General features: G+C 35.8%; 1 protein-coding gene across 1 annotated transcript in view; it reads left to right on the top strand.

Moving 5' to 3' along the window:
- The window catches only part of LOC128874191 (lachesin-like), a 459,577-nt gene that overhangs the window by 359,380 nt on the left and 80,594 nt on the right, over window positions 1–19,603 (top strand). Inside the window, exons 6-7 of the mRNA XM_054118654.1 lie at window positions 1,192–1,409; window positions 3,505–3,580. Coding sequence (XP_053974629.1) covers window positions 1,192–1,409; window positions 3,505–3,580 — 294 coding nt within the window. The remainder of the gene's footprint in view (window positions 1–1,191; window positions 1,410–3,504; window positions 3,581–19,603) is intronic.

The raw sequence follows: 19,603 nt of genomic DNA, 5'->3' as shown, positions 1-19,603 counted from the left end.
TTAATAATTATTTGACAGACGACAGACTCTCGTACATACATGCCTTAAAACTAACCAAACTAAACTAAGGTACCCACAACCAATACCAAGCTACGATAACTAGGGGAAACTACACAAGCAAAAATAGGAGGGACGCGAGACACGGACGCGCGATCGCGAGATCCATATCGACCGAAGGATCGTCGAAGAATGAGACCGTGACCCTCGTATATCTGTGTCGGTCGAGGGTCGCGATTCGCGTGTGCCTCTCGAAGTAGGGAAAGGGAAGGCTCGATTCGAAGGCTTGTTGAATCCATCGAGAAAATAATTCGTATAACATTAATATCACAGCAAAATGATATTCCCATCATTGTTTAAATAATAAGTATTGTTAATAATGAATTTAATTATTGTCAGAAATTAATATTTAGTTGTTCCAATCAGTAGATACTAAAATATAGAAAAATATCTCAAAAATATTAGGTTGTCCCAAAAGTTTCTTCCATTTCATTAATAAGTAATACATACACAATATTTTACGTCTAATGTTACATTATTAAATTGCGTACGATTCATTTTCCTCCATTACTGTTATACAATATTAACATCTAATAAATTAGGTTGTCTATTTATATAAACACTGCCACACAAAATAATTGAGTGCAAGTTACGGAAGAAACTTTTGGGACAACCTAATAGCTGTGTAACGGGACATATTTATTCTGTTACTACCCACTCATTTTATCGCCTCGCAACATTTTTCACCATATAACGAGACATGAATTTTGGCTGTTCGAAAATAAAAAGATTTTCAATCTTAAAAAATTGTTCCAAGCTTAACATTATTAAAATACATTACTTACCATCATGCTTCCCTTTTACTTCCGTACGTGTTTGCAATTCTGACAATAAATCCCATACGTTAAAATAGCTACATAACGCTACCAAACGCCGCATTAATGAACAAACAGGATGCATAAGCAACGTTGCTGTAAATTACAGAAGAAGGTATCCGTACTCGAACGTAGATCTCGTTCTCCGGTTCGTTGGCTTTGTCCCGCATAGGAAGTCGGGTCGGGAGGCGCGGAGACGCGTGTTCGCCTAACTCAGCCTGAGATTTATCGAGCTGGAACGGTTATCGATCGCTGGGTTCCCTTGTATCGCTAGTAATTGGAACATTTATGAGCCAATCAATCACTTTTCTCGTTGCAGTTCCCCCTATGCTGTGGATACCGCACCAATTGGTCGGTGCACCCTTAGGATACTCAGTCACGTTGGAATGCCACACCGAGGCTCATCCGATTTCTTTGAATTACTGGACCAGGGAGGACGGCTTGATGATTCACGAAAGTAACAAATACAGAACCGTATCTACTCCAGAGAAACCCACCTACAAAACGCACATGATGCTCACCATACACGACCTACAGGTCAGCGAGAAACATTTGTCTCTGGTTTTTTCCTAAAGGGTTCTTCATGTTTTAGGATTTTGTTTTCTAATAAAACACGAACGGTCTTGAATATATCTAATTTGTACAGAAATTTGTAGAGAATTGAATGTGAATGATGGTGTCGTTTAAGTGACCTCCCAGACATATTTGTTTTATTATTAAAAAAACAAAACCCTAAAACCCTTCTTGGGGAACCTTTTATTTATTGTGCATGACGATATGGGAAACATGTATACGACCTACGCGGAATATAATTACAAATATTATTATTATTATTGTCGAACATCTGCACTGTGCACACTGGTGCGATGTACATTGTATATTGAATACGAGAGTGGCTGAATTTGCATAAAGGAGAGGTACAGCTAGAGGCTGCTTTTCAATCTAACCTCAGATTATAATGAATAAAATGATGTAGTATAACAGTATTAATATTTCATTTTACACAAGTGTATTCGTGCTGTATACGTTTAGCACACGGTTTTTTAATATTTGCATGCACCATAAAGGAATAAAATCGAACTATTTATTAACTTAAAAAGTGCCTCGTACATCCACGTAACTCGACATCGGGTCGTTTCTATGCTTTTTCTGATCAACAAAAGACGTATAGCGAGATGCATGACTGCTAACAGGTTGGTATCAGTTTCTTTTCGCGCACCTCGATTCGTGTAACGCTGTTTCATTAAAAAAAAAAAAAAGTAGAGTAACAAGAAAACTCTAAGACTTTCCAGTCGCAAAGTAATCTCGTGACAATGATTCCAATCCGAATCGAACAGAAGATACTTCTCTAACCTTAACTTTGTCTGACATCAACACCTTCGAAAACCAACAGGTGATATTTGAAAAGTTTCGCGACATCTCGCGAGATTTATTCGCGAATTATTTTTACGTATGGAAAGGATATCCTTAAAATTCCCGCGGCCCCTTGGAAAAGAGGAACTTCCTCGCGTCGTCGACTCGGGGAAATATATACCCCCCCCCCCCCCCCCAGTTCCATTTTTGCCCTCGTCTGTCCTTTTATTTCCGCGAGATCTTTATTGCGTTGCTTTTACAAGGATAATAAATGCGTCTGGGAGAAATTTCAGAAGTACAAACGAGTAAAGATAGAAGTTTTACTTTTACTTGGACCCCTTGGACTTGTTCTTTATAAATCAAACGGCAGCGCGAGTCAGTTGCAATGGAACTTATCAACAAGACTATCTTGCAAGTTTCAACCAACAGAAACGGGTGAAACGAACGAAAGACAAATTGACAAGTAGTCGCGCAAACAGGACTATCGTATTCAACATCAAGCAAGTCAAGCTAAAAAATATACGAGCAAACGACGTTTACTGTTTAACAAATATTTTTAACTTTTGTAATTTTATATGCATGATACACGTTTTCCATAACGTTTTAATTTAATTTAATAATTATCTTAATATAGAGTGTGTATGAATATTAACTTAATTCCTAAATACTAAAAATCTGTTGAATTTCATTACATAAGAAAGTAAATGAATGATTCTCATGCACGTATAATTAAATCTTCTTAACGCGTTGATTTTTTTAATGTATTGAGTTTATTATTTAATTATTGGCTATATAGATACATATATAAATATTGAAAAACATGTCTAATCGTAGGTCCACATTTTATACAAATAAAATCTTTTCCTTATTGCATTCTTTTTGGATAATTCGTTTTACAATATAATCATATTTTATTCTCTATTTTCATGCATTTTAGAAATAAACTTAATACGGCGTAATTAATATTCGTGCAATAAGTACATCTTACCAAAAATTTAACTCATCATACAAAAGGTAGTTTTCCTGTTTTAATCAAAATTACACCAAACTTTGCAATTGCGTTTAACACGAATAAGTTAAACAATTACGAAGTTCAATTAATAAAAGTAACTAACGTGAACGTATAATAGTATTTTAAAAAGAAAACCTGATATTCTTGCAGAGGGACGTTTTACAATAAATATTATGCGACTAATGCTACTTACCCTTAATTTTCTGTAAGAGCACTTACCTAGAAGTCACTCGACGACTCTGACATTGTTATTATTCCGCTTTACAGGAGGAGGATTACGGTAGCTACAAATGCATCGCGAAAAATCCGCGCGGTGAAACCGACGGCAGCATTCGCTTGTACGGTAAGTGTCGTTTGTTTATTTCTGCTGTAAAATCATCCCTCAGAGAAACGTTTGTCGAGCTAATGACGGAACGTCGCTCCTCGTGTACAGCAGTGGTTCGCAAACGAGGCACCTCATCAGAAGAATTTCTGAAACTTTTATCATCGCCCTCCACTCCAAATTACCATAAAATTGAAACTGTTCTATGGTAGAATGCCTGGCAGCTCTTTGTCAGTGTATCTCGCTGAGCGCATCGACGTGACAATATCATGCAAAATAAAATCGGTCGCAAAAGTTTATGCCCTATAAATTGCGGTATTAGCAACGAGAACTTCCATAATCGCATAACTATCAAATTTATTAGCATTCCTTTCAAACATAAAGTAAAACGAACACTTTCGAAACTTCATTTTTGTAGCCTTATTCATATTGAAAATGAGCACCAACTGTAAACTATGCGTGGCTTCTCAATCACAAAGCCTGTATCATTTTTGTTCTACTAAGCTTATAAATTTCCCTTCGAGAATTGTTTCTATTCGAAAACCTATTGAACTGAATGTCACATTGCACAGGATTATTTTATTTAAGGACGCAGCAAGTAGAACGTTGTTTATTGTAAATACCTATGTTTGCAATGTTGATTGCAATTTATTCAATATATTGTATTTTCTTTAAACAGACTCTCTAGTTTGAAGAACTTGTTTCCGTTCATAAAAATGAACTGTACAGGGTGTAAACAAATGTTATGTCGAGGCTTATCAGAGATGATACTACACTCTGTGATCGGCGAAAATATATTGAAAAACTTTCCGTAAAATTGACCTTGACATTGAAATTGGGGGTCGAATTTGACTTCTCGACCAAACCAAAACGACACTTAACACGCTCTCAGAAAATCCTTCAACTCCGAGAATAATTCACGTGTCTCCCCGAGACGTTAAACCAGATATCCGCGATTGCAGTAATTTGATTCTCGACTAGCACTAGTTAAGATTGTGCTAGAAATACCGACGTGCATCTGAGCCAACCTCGGGGAAGGTGTTCACGAAGTAGGGAAGACGAGCCGCGTTATTTGCTGGCAAGCTCAGCGACCGAATGCAGAGCGTTTCTTGGTCGTCGTGTTTTGGCTTGGATACGTCTCGGTTTCCAGTTGATTCAGCTTTCCTCGGCAAGTATATACGCGCAATTAATTAACCACCCTAGAAGCCCCGGGAATCGATTCCGCGGCGATCTATTAATTCCTGATTAAATCGTTCGCGAAATCGCGCGGAAACGCTGCTATCCTGAGGTACCGTTCGGTCATAATGTTTGATTTCAGACACGAAGCAATCACAGTTAATTTAACTGATCCGTGGGAATCCGGTCGGAAGCTAATTTGCAAATTAGATACTTGCCTGTGAATGATCTAGAGATTTAACTTTAAATTTACATTTCAATATCTGCCAATCATTTATTTGTTAAAAGGCATTCATATGCCGCCACTGTGTAAATGAAGTATTATAAGACCTGGGAAGATTATCATGTTAAGGATGATGATTAGATGATTGGCATAGAGATCAAGGCCATAGTGTAGTCCCTTTTGATTGACCCTATAGACAATTTTTTATTCCTTAATGTATTTTACAAATATGTATTGGGTTGTCTGAAGAGTCCATATCGATTTTTGGTAGATATTACAAGTCTGAATACATCGGAATAATTGAAAAACAAACAATATTCCTTAAAAGATGGAAATGTTATGGAAAAAATGGTACCTATGTAATTCAATAAATATATATTACAATTCAAATGTGCCTTTGAACTTTTCTTAAAAATTGGCACGAAATTTCTAGACAATCCAATACTTCCAATGAGTTACCTAATAATTTAATTTAAAAGTCGAACGTCATGAGTTCTTGCAGATGATACCAACAGAAATAAAAGAAAACCGGAGACATTCATTCCAATCAAATTAGTCAATTCAAATATTCAAATTAGTCAATTCAAAATAGTATTAAAACCAATTCTGATCGTCTTCGCAACTTGCAACACAGTTTCGAAGAAACTAGACCGGACGCGCGATGAAAAAATTAAGAGATTCGTGGGATGGCTTTCCACGGTTATCTACAGGGTGTCTCCGCAGGCTTACGGAGGTACACCGTCGCGCCAACGCTTACCATAAATTACAGCTGAATCGTCAGCCCGACGATTTGCATTCGCCGCCAAGTTGCCTGGGTTATTTTTTTTCGAACGCCTTGAAATCTTCAATAGCGGCGCGCAGCTTCTTCCGAGGCACCGTGTATACCAGGCTTAATGTATGCATATGACATAAAGAGTCGCCGGAGAAATGGCCGGTCGGTGTGCAAACACGCGTGCACGCGAACGCCACGTACGGACACGTGCATGGAAAACGAGGGAGGGTGATCTCGGGGTGTTCTGGCCCCTGGCCCGTCACGGGAGGGTGAGAAAGAGAGGAAAACACTCTCCATTAGTATGCATCGGTTTTTCGCATTAGCGACATTCAAATGAAGCGAGCGTTTAGCATAAAAGGCTGCCAGCAAGAAAAAGGGAGGTGATCCGGGGTGGCGATTACCCGCTCCTCCCCTCCCCTTCTCTGCTACCAACCGAGCATAGAATCCAGGAAAAGTGGAGTTGAATTCGTGGAAATCAGTGACCGACGGGGGGTTGCTTTCATAGCGATCCCGCGAAACGTTGCTCTATCAAACATTCGCAGCGATAGCGATCTGGTGCTGATATCGACTCGAGAGGAAGGCATAAAACAAGGTTTCCCCCGAGGGGATGAGGGTTTGGAATGCGAGGGGAACTGTGCGTTTGCATATGCAGCAATCCCGGCAGTGATCCGCAAGATTGCAATATCATTTTACTGCGTTTCAATTGAATTAATATCTTTCGAGATTGTTCCTTGAGGATGAGGGGAAAGACTTTCGGTTTCGAGGGCGCGTATTAATTTGTGGACTCGTGTTTCACTACGAGATGTTTATGGGAAGTTTGTGTCGTGTTGATCTTAAGTAAAACATAGGGGAGACATTGATAGTTCAAGACGACTCCTTTTACTTCATAAACATTACATTGTTTAGACGATTTTGATTTAATTGTACGGATTATAGACGAATATCTAAATGAACATTTCTTTGTAGAATAGAAATTTTTGTAGTTTTATTTTTATTGATCGGAAGGTATCTTTCTGTCAAGATCTGTGTGGAATACACTACAATTAAAAATGATTTGCAATTTACAAAGACAACATTAAGGGAGAAATAAATATACAAATTCTCTATTCTTTGATGTACTAATCTTAAAATTTATATCTATTTTCTACTATCGTTTGACTTAAGTATAAGCACCACTCAAATTTGTTATAAATATCATTCCGAAATTAAATATATTTATATTATTTATAGACACCATTATGTTTTTATGTGCTCGAATCAAATACTAAACGCATAAACACAGTGTATACAATCTACTGTTAATACTTATATGCATAACGTTGCCAACCACATGACTTCATTTGTCCACTGTGCAATCTATTAGCCTTTTAACTAGCTTTAAGAATGTTAATTCATCTACCGAGATTCTTACTATAACGGTATACGAACAGAAATAATTATATCGTTGAAATATTAATCAATTAATAAAGTATTTATAATTATATTGTATGAAATTCTTTTATTATCTGTATTTTTAAAAGTAGTGTTTGAACGCAATCATAGTAAATCAGAATTCTAATGCTAATTTTTTAATTATAATAAGAATTTTAACTACAATCAGTTAACCTTTATCTGCTGAAAAATTAACCGATATGTCCAGATATTATATTCCTTGTGATATCAAAGTTTCAACGAATTATGTTAATCTCGAATATTTTTAAGTGGAACTATAGAATATGTTATGCCTAAGTTATAAATCATCTACAAATAAAAAAGTACTGTATAGTATTCAAGACTCTAATCACTCAAGATTCAAATCAAGATCTGTAACAACGTGTTTCCCATCTAGTTAATTGTCTGTAATTATTTCGGCATGGCCATGTACGATTTTAGGCACTGTTAGAGCCGGAAGGGCAAGCGTATTAGACCTTTGACCAGTGGTTTGATGTTAGTAATTCTAGTTAAAGCTGTTCCGAGCGATCGACCCTACATGCTACTGCTACAGTACTAATTTTGAATTATTACCTCGTAGATGGGACCCAAAATTAATCAGTCGCCGAAAGCCACGTCGCATAATCAAACGCGTTATGAACGCGTTTGAGAATCATCGTTAAATTAGAAATGGCAAAGGGAAGTTAATACCTTTTACTGTGATTGGTTATTATCAATCAGCAAGCATTCAAGCTTAATCCGTTACAAGTCAGTAAGAGCACATCAGGATAATTACAGTTACATGTGCGTGAAATTTATGGAGGATATAAACTTCGCCGAAGGAAGCTTGCTTGTGTAAAAATGAATGATCGTGCAATTCAGGTTTTATTGCAAGCAGTTTAATTAACGACGTTGCAACTTGTTGCTATTGAAGCCATTTTCAAAGTATATAGAAAGAGGGATAATGGAATATTACTCGTGAGACGTAAATAATAACTCACATTAATTGAATTTTATTGCGAGTAAAATAATGAGAATATCAATTAATTTTGTTTTGCCATAGTAGCTAGGAAATTGGAATGTCTATGCTTTTATTGTAATAATGATAATTTGATTCAAATTAATAATATAAGAAATGAAGAAGATTTTGTAGTTGGAAAACTCTTACAACATCGATCTGAATTTGCATGAATATTTAGAACTATAGTTCTAAATATTAAAATTCAATCCTAATATTGATGTAGTAATTTAAAGTGTGATTTAAAATTAGAACTTTAAATGTTAAAAGATAGACACCTGAGGTTACATACGTATAAATCATTTCCTTAATTTATAAATTCTCGATTGTGTTTAACATTCGTTTTCCAAAGTCAAATGAAAATAATATTGCAAATGCCAGGATAGGGTATAATAGAATAGACGAAATAGAAGAGAATAGAAGAAACGAAAATAGATCGTTACCGTAGGACAGAAACTGAGAATTAAAACTGAAAGTTAAGGAGAGAAAGAAGTTTAAAATGAAAGTTCAACGGAAGTACAAATTGAGTGAAGTAGTTCTGTCGATACAGAAATTAGATTGAAAGTTTAGACACTAGTAAATGGTATGTTCTAAATCGTGAATACAAAATACATAGATACTCGCTGCTGGAGTTGAAGCGAAAGATAAAGTTAACGTTGAAATATCAGTTAAGCATAAGTATAGACAAATAAACAGAATGTTAACATTATTTTCATGCTTCACCCCTTTTTTAAATCTCCCTTAGGAATTTCTATGTACACAGTGTTGAGTATGAAATTATTTAACAAATCCAAAATTAAAATTAAATTTTAAATACAAATCGTAAGTTTAACACAGGAATTGTCAGTAGAGGTTGTGTAAATACAACACAAAAAGCTAAGTAATTTCAAAACATATTTTTTTTTCTAGAGAAACGAAACACATCAAGTAAACAAAACAGAATTGCAAAGTTCGAAGAAGAAACTTCGCGACGGAAACGTTTCTTTGGTCGGAATTAAGTGGAAATGCGTGCGCAAAAATAAATTAACGCAAAAAAAAAGGCAGAATGAAGCGGGCGTAAATATACCGTGGGTATACCAGAGGGAAATCCTCCCCGCGTTCCAGGAAAATTGCTTTCTAATTGGCGAGATTTCTAAAAGTCACACAATAGCTCAGAGGGTTTTTACCGTCGGACACGAATATTACTTACTAATTGGTCGCTTTTATAAAACAAAATGTGTAAAGGTATTATTCTCGGTCCCGCAAACACTGCCCGACACTGTTCGCAATTATTCAGGCTTAGCTGTTGGAATTCTCTCTTTGTTCGTTCGACCGTGTTTCCATTCAGTTCTTTTCAACATTTTTAATGCGGAACGATTCTTTGCGCGGCAAAGTTAATTTCCCGTTTTGTGTACCTTATTTGCACGACGATTGCGAACGATCCTCAAAAGAACCGAACGGAGAATAATATTATCGACATTACGGATAATTTGATAATTGACGTCCGGACAATTTGAGTTCACAAATTGAATCTTCGTCTCTCCTCTAAGTTAAGTCGACTGATAATTCTGTCAATCGTTTAATTCATTTATTTCATTTATGTAGATGTATTTTGTATCACTGATCATACGTAGTAGGAATATTCTGTGTAAATGAGGCTATTTGTGGGATTGGTTAGATTCATTGTGACGTCTTAATGTCGTTTTCCTTTTGTTAAAGATCTGTTTCAAGTAAGATTTAGTGATGTTAACAGAATTTATAGAAATAAGCAGTGGGTAAATATTTTACAATATGTTCTTTATAAACGATTCACAACAGAGCAATATCATAGAAGATATATATTATAAAATGAAATCGACTTAAACTCGACGAATTCCCTGTCTCGTTGTATTCAAAATTTTGAATATTCTTAGATTCATGTGGTCGCTATCTCGATGTCAGTTGTTTGACGAAAATAAAAATAAATCTATAGCTTTTGAATGTTTAAAGACACTTCAATGAAACTTGCATTAAAAAAAGCAAACAATTAGTGTTCAAATTACGCTAACACTATAACAATAAAGTTGCTGTCGAACCTAACGAACCATATCATTATCAGCCGTCATATTCTCCAAAACTAGCATTTTCCAACAACCCATGTACTCAGATCACTAGAAGAATTATTTACTTTCAAAACAATCTGAATTTCCAAAGAAATCAGTATAAGAAGAAGTATAATACAGTACAAGTGTATTTTGATGTAAACCCAAAATATTTGAATAATCTTAAAATTGAGAAGGTCGTTGACAATTAAAGTGCCAAGTGTTATCTAACGAAATATCATCGTCAAGTATCATGTAACGAAAGAAACTGTTCAATTGATTAAACGATTGTTTTTTCTTGAAAACCCCATAGCTCTACCTTTATCCAGCAAACGAGACGAAACGACTTCCCATTCAACTTAATAGTTTGAAAAGAGGGACGATTTACTTCTTTTCCCGCTTGCAAGAGCACGACTTCGTCAATCGGTACTTCGTTTCTCGGCCAACACACGAAATCGATCTTCGTCGACGAAACACTAGCTACAAAGAGATACCAGGGGTCTCGAATGGAATTCGAATTCATTCCGTTTGCGTGTGAGGGATGGAATAGAATAAGATCAACCGCGGTCCAGGAAAGTCCCAAAAGGGACGCTGTCGCCGCAAATGTCCAGTGAGAAAGGAATCGAGAGCGTACGATGTAGAAAGAAACAACAACCTACAAATATAGAGGATGGAAAGAGTATAGAAAAGCATAGACAAGGTATAGTAGAAGAGGAAGACTTGGGGAAGGAGTGACGTGGGAGGAAGAGATGAAACAAGGATCGACTAGGGTTGTACTAGGCGGAGTGAATCGAAATTAAGTGGTAGAAGTCGGAGATATGTCAGACGTGTTCCACCTACCAAACAACCCACGCTCATTGATACTATTACATCTAGTAAATATTAGGTGGACTGGAAAGTAATGTCGTTTTTGCCATTTTAAATACTTGTTTATCATTTATCAGCTCATTGATTTTTCTGGCATTGAAAATTTGCACGCTAGGTGATAAAAGGCTGCTGACAATGAGGCGATTATATAATGTATTAAAGATAGAAATTTATTGGAAACTTTGTATTTAATGTAAAAGAAACGACATTACTTTTCGGTTTACCTAATACATTCGTTAATAGAAAATGACTGAAAATGGTGCCCAAAAAGGAGGTTCCTCTCCCACAGAATATAAATAACATAAAATTAGTTTGATGACATTGAAGAAAATACAAAAATTTCCATTGGACAATTTGTGATCACCTACCATATTTTTTTCTAAATTTAAACTTAAAATGAATCTTTGATAATAACTCTTCTACATTTACGAAAGCTCCGAAAAAAAATATTCCCGTTAATGAATCGAAATCAAGTGATTGGAAAATAAGCTACAATCGTGTAAACATACAAACTGAATAAACAGTATAGAAAAAGAAGAGGACATGAGAAAAGAATAACGTGGGAGGAAAAGATGAAAGGAGGATCGACTAGGGGTGTGCTAGGCGGAAGGAATCGAAATTAAGTAGTAGAAGTCAGAGACATGTCAGACGTGTTCACCCAACCAATGCTGATGCTTATTGCCAGCTGTTAGATCCAGGAAATAAATCCATGAAGAAAATAAAACTGAATATTGTTCACGGGGAAAGAGTTTTCTTCCCTCGCAGTAACGCTGGACTTCGTGTCAGTTTAATAACATTGAACAAAATTGAGGAATTAAATAGGAAACGTCTTGTTCGGCAACTATATTCCCTGAACATAACACCGTACGACTGTCATTTAATCGGACCCGCCAAAATCCTGACCGACATACTGTTGCTGTAAGTCTTCAACAAGAAAGAAATTGGCAATAAACAATTAAAAAAAAAAAACAAGAATGCACAAACACCGAAGATAAACAGACAGTACAAAATAGATTTTTCTGTCAACTATAGATCAACAATCTTTTAATACCAATAAATATAAAGAAAACCTAATTACGCAGTTTCAAAATTAATTATATACATACAAGTCACAATTTAAAACTGGAGTTGTACGTATGAAAGGATACGATTACTTAACTGAGACCAAAGAGTATGATAACCTTTCCTCAACAGTGATGTATTCTATTAATTCGTTGAATATTGCGTATCAAGTCTATTTTACTCCCGAAGAATCCATGTTCGAAAAACTGTAACTCATTTAACTACCTCTACAGATACAAGAATAGAGCGAAGGAACGAAAGGACATGGGAGAAGGAAACAAAAGAAGAATCGTACAGGGGTAGACACAGGGAATCGAAATTAAGTGGTAGCAGTCAGAGATATGTCAGACGAGTTTTATTAAGCGGCATAAAAAAGAGATTTGTAGTCTGACTGAGAGGGAGAGATCGTCCTTCCCCGCGTGGTTCTCTGATGGCCAAGGGTGACTCTGGTTGCGGGACTGGGTCGTGGCGGGAGTGTGCGTACGAGGACGAGTGAAAGGGAGAGTTGAGGGGGACCAGGAGGTCGTAGAGATATGAATTTATTATTAAGGACCGCCTAAGGGCCAAAGTACCCCTGTTTCTTGATAACCAACCATTCCTGCCACCCCCTTCACGCCCCTACCCGTTACACCCGCGCTTTTCTCCTTGGTTCCCGCGTCCCTTCCCCGCAGTGTCCCTCACTTTTTCTGATGCGCAACCCTCCTTTTCCATCGTTCGGTCGAGAAGCTCTCGGCACGGCTAATTTATTCCATAGTCGAGTCAAACTGCTATTTGTGAGGGCTGCCGGAGGGTGCTGGGAGCGCTCACCGAAGGAACAAAACTTGCGGGCGGATAGCAACAATATCGTATTCATTCGGCTGTTCGCTTCTTCCCTTCTTGTTCTTCTTCTGGTTTCCTCAGACTCGGGGCTTTCGTATACATAATGCAACGCTTCTTCCTCTTTGGCCCCGACCGAGACGAGGATTTAATTGTCGGTCGTTACGCGAACTTCCTATGGACATTTATGACGCTGATTCGTCCCCCCCCCCCCACCCCCCTTGGTTATCTGACCGCTTTTCCGTCTCTTCCTTCTTATTATTAATTACGCGGCCGTCTGCCTCGGATTTGGAACGTTTCGAAGATTAGTCCGAGCCCGGAGTTCTCAATTTTTCAACTCCCATCAACTTGGGAAACTTCTCTCGACGCGATTTCGTTTACCTTCGATGGAACAAGGGAATGAAGATTGAAGCTTCCCTTGTTAGATATAATTTTATAGCGTTTTTCTTCCCTCGTGACGTAACGTTATTCGGAAATTAGTTTCGCTCCCGTTGAACGGTTCAGTGGATGCTGGCGATTGTGCCTTCCAGGGATTTTTGTTTCCCGAGGTTTGAAAAATTCTAAAAGTCTTCTTGTTTGCTATCGATTCTCGAGTACCACAAGCGGCTTTTAAAATGGAATAAAATTTTGTCTGTTGATACGGTGACTGAAAGCTTTATTTAATATTTAACTTTCGTGATATTACTAGAGACAGAGCGAAAGGCGATCGTTATGTCACCTGATGAGATTGCGCATACAGGAAATTTAATACTCTTCGAGTTTAAATAACAATAGGATGGAACGAACCATATGAGGGCAGTGATTAACAGTCTTGTTTTCAAAAGTTGGGGTTAAAAATGAAGAAATGAAGTAAGGTAATACTGCCTAAGTAAGGAATTGCGGTTGTATTCCATTGAAAATATGTGGATATCATAATACTTTCAGTTTGTTCTATTTCAGGTAGCTTCACATCAGTGTTGACAGATAATTTGTAATACATATACAAAGTGAGAATAATATAAACATCTTATACATACATTACTAACTATACTAAATATTACTTATCAACAAATTAGTATTATTATACATTTCTACCCAATTAAATGCTCTTAATTTCTGTTTTTAGCTTGGTAGCATTGTTAACAAATTTGTCATGCACAAAACTAGAATAATATAGACATCTGTTTCTGTACTAATAAACATATTTGGTTTCACCAGGCTCATTCCTTCGTTTGTATCTTTGGGAAATTGGAGAATTTATTGATTGTCGTCGGAAATCGACTTACATCTCGCTCGACGAGTACCACCCGCATTTGTGGATTTAATCTCATACACGATATTAAATCTTTCAGCTGTTCTCACTTCCTCCGCGTTATTACTGTGCGCCCAATTAGCTGTTCATTTAGTAAATTAGGAAAGTAAATTACACTCGCTGATAAAAAATTCACGAACATTTTTGGTCGTCTACTACAGCGAGACAAAGTAAAAAACATTGCGTTACCGTTGTAAATCATCGTTAGAGGGAATAGTGTATTATTTCTGTTCACCTATTTAATTGTCCCTGATTTAGCCTATAATTAAATCATCTTCTACAAATGTATTGAATTTCTTACATATTATTACATGTATACATTGACAGCATTCAATACTGCCGCCTCTACCAAAAGCTAACCCAAACCGGAATTAAAAAGTTTTTACATCTGCGCCGCCTCCGAAAAAGGTGCATTGCATTTAATATGATGTATTTAATAATTTCATCAAACGATGGTGAATAACAATGCAGCTTAAATAGAAATTATTTCACACATTTCACTGAATTTTCCCATACTTTTAAGCAATTATATCTAGAGCTAGTGCGTATTCATATAAATTAACTAGAAATTATTTCATACTTTTCACTGTACCTTTTTTGAAGTCGGTTATTTTTTTTTCCAAAAAATTATTTTATTTTGAAACCAATATTTATTTTTAATGTACGATAAGTCTTTCCAAACATTTTGAAAAAGCATTCCTTTAAAATGAGACAGTCTATTTGCGAGATGTATTCATAGAAAATGTTATTTCTATTTATTTTAAATTAACTCCCTATAATTTCAACTTTTTCTATACTATAAATAAAATCGATATTTAATATTATACAAGAAATATATATTCCTGCGACTGTTAAGCGTTGAAAACGAATGCATTTGTTAATACAGAAAAGGATGTTCAATTTATTCTCACACTTGATATTAAAAATTGTCATATAACGCTGATGTTGTTTAGATTGGAATGGAACAATTTAAAAGCATGTTGATTTCCATACATTTGCAATGATGCAATTCTAAATAATTTATTAATACACTTACAGGTTATTATGTTTCATTTTTTCATATCCACGCATTTCTACAGTCAAATTCCAGAGGAAATGTGCAAAGCCTTGAGTTGTCAATACCAATTATGACACTTGATTAGTACATACGCACACGATAGAAACGATACCTAATCGATGGAAGCCGAGATGCATCAACAATCGTCAAGGAGTGTTTGGTTTAATGTGCTTCTACGATGGAGTGTATATGAGCCGCAGTATATGCATACGCGATGCATAGTGGGTGTTAATTACGCACATTGGTTACGCTAATTGAAACGCACTGTCGCGGCGAACATGTAACGCTATCACAGGTGTAAAATTTTGTGGCTTTATAATATCGAAATTCTTCGCTTCGCGACAAGATGGAAAAGCTTTGCTCGCTGAAACGTCGTAAAAACTTTTTAATTCCGTGGAGCTTATTGGACTTTATTACAATGAAAAAGCGATACAAGTCGGTAAAAATTTAATCACGCTACGTTTTGTTACTTGTTTATCATTCTTCTTAGTTCATCTTGTCCTTTCCCTCTACTGTTACACTGCACTTTGGAACACCTGTTATCGTTATTAAAAATTTCGTGTTTGTCCCCCTTTGTTCTAAATTGTTTAATATGGTTGCATTTGAACAAACTTTAGAAAAAATAGGTTTTTACTTTTTCCTGGTGTTTTCTCTGGTAGATTCTTAAAAAATTAGTTTGTTAAAGTAAACACTCTCGTAGTTGATTGCTTCGAAATAATTCTTTAGTGATTAATATTTCATATTATTATATTATTTTCTACGTTATTATTTTACTACTAAAGCATACACATTTATAGACAGATTAGATCTACATTTATATTTTCTTCATTATCAGGAGAAATTTTTGAAAATTCATTGGAGATGCCTATAGTTGACAATCAAAAACTTTATGACAAGACAAATGTGTATGATTCTTAAACCAGTCTAAAACTATTTAATACTAAACACACTAAGCAATGTATTCGTTATTACCATAGGAAAAAATGTCTTTAATTTTACAATGCACCGAAATCCATCGATTAAAATTTAATGTGGCTTCTAATGCATGCATTAGTTTGAACATTCTTTGAAATGAAATTTTAACATACTAGTAACTTCTGAAATATTTACAACCTTATCAGCCATTGCATTAAGAATTCTTAAGTTAAATGCTAGTCCATTATTTGAGAAAGCGTTTGGAATATTCCTTCCCGCGGGGATTTAGAAGTTTGAAAACAGAAATTCGTGCTGATATAAACCGTAAACTAAGTATAAACATAGATGATTCTCAGAACACGAATTTTCGATAATAATTTTTGAATAAAATATCCCTCACCAATTAAAATCAAAATAAAGTAATGAATATAAAGTGCAACGTTTCGATTTTATAAATAAATTATAAATAAATTTAAATCAAAATTGTAGTACACTCAAATCTGTGCGGTCGATTTCACGCTAAAAAACGTGATCATAAATTAAATACGATGTCTTGGAGTTATTCAACTACTACTACTTAATTTTGGCAAAGTTATATGGTAAATACATCAAAGATTAACATTCATTTGAGCGTAATTTTGCAAACACCTCTATATCGTGTCTTAAAGCCGAACCAGTCGCTTGTAACGAGAGCTGAAAGTTTTGTTCATCGATTTTTCTTCGCGAAATACAAACACCTCGATCGGCGAATGGGCTTGAAAATTCTTGAACGGTGTTGATTTTTCGTCAGACCATCAACCGTTTAGAAATTTATTAATGAAACTAATTTACATGACAAAGTGTTCCGAACCTTATTTGAACTAAATGGATAACTCTTGGAAGAGCTCGGGATGAAAAGCAGGACTGAAAGTTTCAACTGAAGTAGTATAACATTTGTACTCTTATTATTAAACTGCGAATGTTTATCCAAATCACATTTTTTTTATACACAGGCGACGAATTTTTGATTCATGTTTGATTCATTGTTTTAGCAGACAACGTAGACAAAGTTGAAATTAAACAAAAATTAATCAGATTGATTAAATATTATTGAAAAATTATTTGATGTTTAAGAAACAGTTTTACATATTATATTAAAATATAGAAAATTCAATGGGAAGGGTTCCCTATAATTTTGTCTTTATTTAGGAATCTGTAAGAAGGTGATGTTTGTTATACATTTATTTTCAGCGTATGTTTCAATAGACATTATTTAAACAAATTAAAAAATAAATTCAGCGGTTCGTTCATTAAACATTTTTCTTCGTTTAGGAATCTGTAGAAAAGTAGTGCTTATTATATATTTAGTTTTGGTTCGTGTTTCATTAAACAACATACAACTAATTGAAATTAACCTTGATATTATGTATATTACAAAATTGAAAATACACTTTGCGGGGTTCGTTCAAATCTTGTCCACACTTACGTTAGAAGGTTCCTGAAACGGTGGAGCTTGAGAGACCCTGCTCCATAAAATAAGCGGAATCCCAAGAGTCGGAGGACTTCCGCTCGAAAAAATAAATTTCACAGAAGTACCGCGATCTGCTTAACGTGGCCATTCAATCTATTGAACAAATACTAAAATGAGGGAATGTTCGAGGGCTGAAAATCGTTCGGCGCGCGTTTAATGCGTCGCGATCAATTATTCAGTCGAGTCGGGGCCACGGTTTCGATTAATTGAAGGAAAACACGGGACGGTTATCGGGCGTTTAGAAATTTACTGGAAGTTCCGTTAAGATTTTCATTCCGGCCCGTGGATCCCGCTAATGAATTCTTTACCGCGATACGCGCGCAAACAGCTTCCGCGAACGGCTCCTTCGCGCCGCGATATCGAAATTTCCCCCTCTCCCTCTTTCTCCTTCCCCCTTCTCCTAGCTGGCTTTAATTACGAATTGATCAAGACTTCCGCGAACTCGCCAGACGGGGACGACGACGTCAGGGACGCCTTTTGTGGTAACCTCACGGGAGGTGTAAAAATTTGCCACCGTTACGGAAGTTTCGGGCCGTTTCGAAACTTTTGCTCCGGCCAGGTAACATCCGATTCGATCAATTATTTACGCCAATCGCGCGCCTCCAACGACGCCTTTCGTTTGCCCCTTGCCCCCTGGTTACCGACCTGGCTTTGAAACCGTGTCCACGGTGACCCCTTGATGGGAATCGGGCACCCGACTCCGCTGGAGACTTTTAACGAGGACGGTCGGTGAGTTTTTATCTGGAAATCGACTCCTTTGTCTTGGAGTAAAGGATGGAGATAACGATGTAAATTTGGAAGAATCCACCAAGTCCAGAAGAATTTGTAACTAATGTTTTGATTCTAGTTTTTGAGTTATATTAAAATCTGGAATGAGTAGAATTAATAATATACAGTATTTAAACAGAATCTATTGTAACTAATGTTTTGATTCTAGCTTTGAGTTATTTTAAAACCTGGAGTGAGTAGAATTAATAATATCAAGTGTTTAAATAGAATCTAGATTATAATTAATTTTGTTTTTCATAAAAATGTGTATGTTATATTTTGAATTATATCGCTGTGAAAGTATCATGTTTCTCTCGGTGAAGTTTTCCTGGTAAAAATGAGTACTACTGTTACTTATACGCTTTTTGAATAATTGTTGAGAAACCATCAATAACGTGTAATTACGAATAGTCTTTGTATTAATTTAATTAATTAATATTAACGCGTACATTGGCAATACTTTCGCGAAGATGTAATGAGAAAAATATAAAAATATTAAATTTGGTTCCATTTGTATACATTGCTCGTGACTAGGATCACCAATTGTATAAGTTCACAAGTTTTCAACCCTCAAGTGATGCAAATAATAATTTTAATGACAAGTATTTTCAATATTCTAAGAGGGTTGTCACAAATGTTTAACTCCATTGCACGAATTGTTCGAATTTTATTTTATCTTTAAACAAAATCCATGTCTCAATTGCCAGTACATGAAGATAATTGTTCACTATGTACAATTTATGTTTTTAATAAATTCAAGTGCAAAACATAAGCGACAAATATTGTATCTCTATGAACAGAATAAAAAGGGAATTGATAAACCAATAGTTATATTCTAAAAAAATAAATAAATAGCGAACAACGAAATCTATAATAATGAACTAATAAGTAACAATAACTGAAATGTGTAATTCTTTAAAGAAGTTCCAAGAAAAATTCCTCTTCAAACGAAGCGAATGTAACGAGCAAACACAAGCGCGCAAGTATTATACGACCAAGTTCAGTTCACTCGCAATTCCGTAAACGTCGATGTCACAGGCAACTTCTTCAATCAGCCCCTCGTTCCCGCAATTATGATTACTCAAACACGCAATATCAG

Source organism: Hylaeus volcanicus, chromosome 3 (genome assembly GCF_026283585.1).
Source record: "Hylaeus volcanicus isolate JK05 chromosome 3, UHH_iyHylVolc1.0_haploid, whole genome shotgun sequence".
In the NCBI taxonomy this organism is placed as follows: Eukaryota; Metazoa; Arthropoda; class Insecta; order Hymenoptera; family Colletidae; genus Hylaeus; species Hylaeus volcanicus.
The sequence above is the reverse complement of the archived record's forward strand: the minus strand, read 5'-3'. Positions and strand labels throughout refer to the sequence as shown.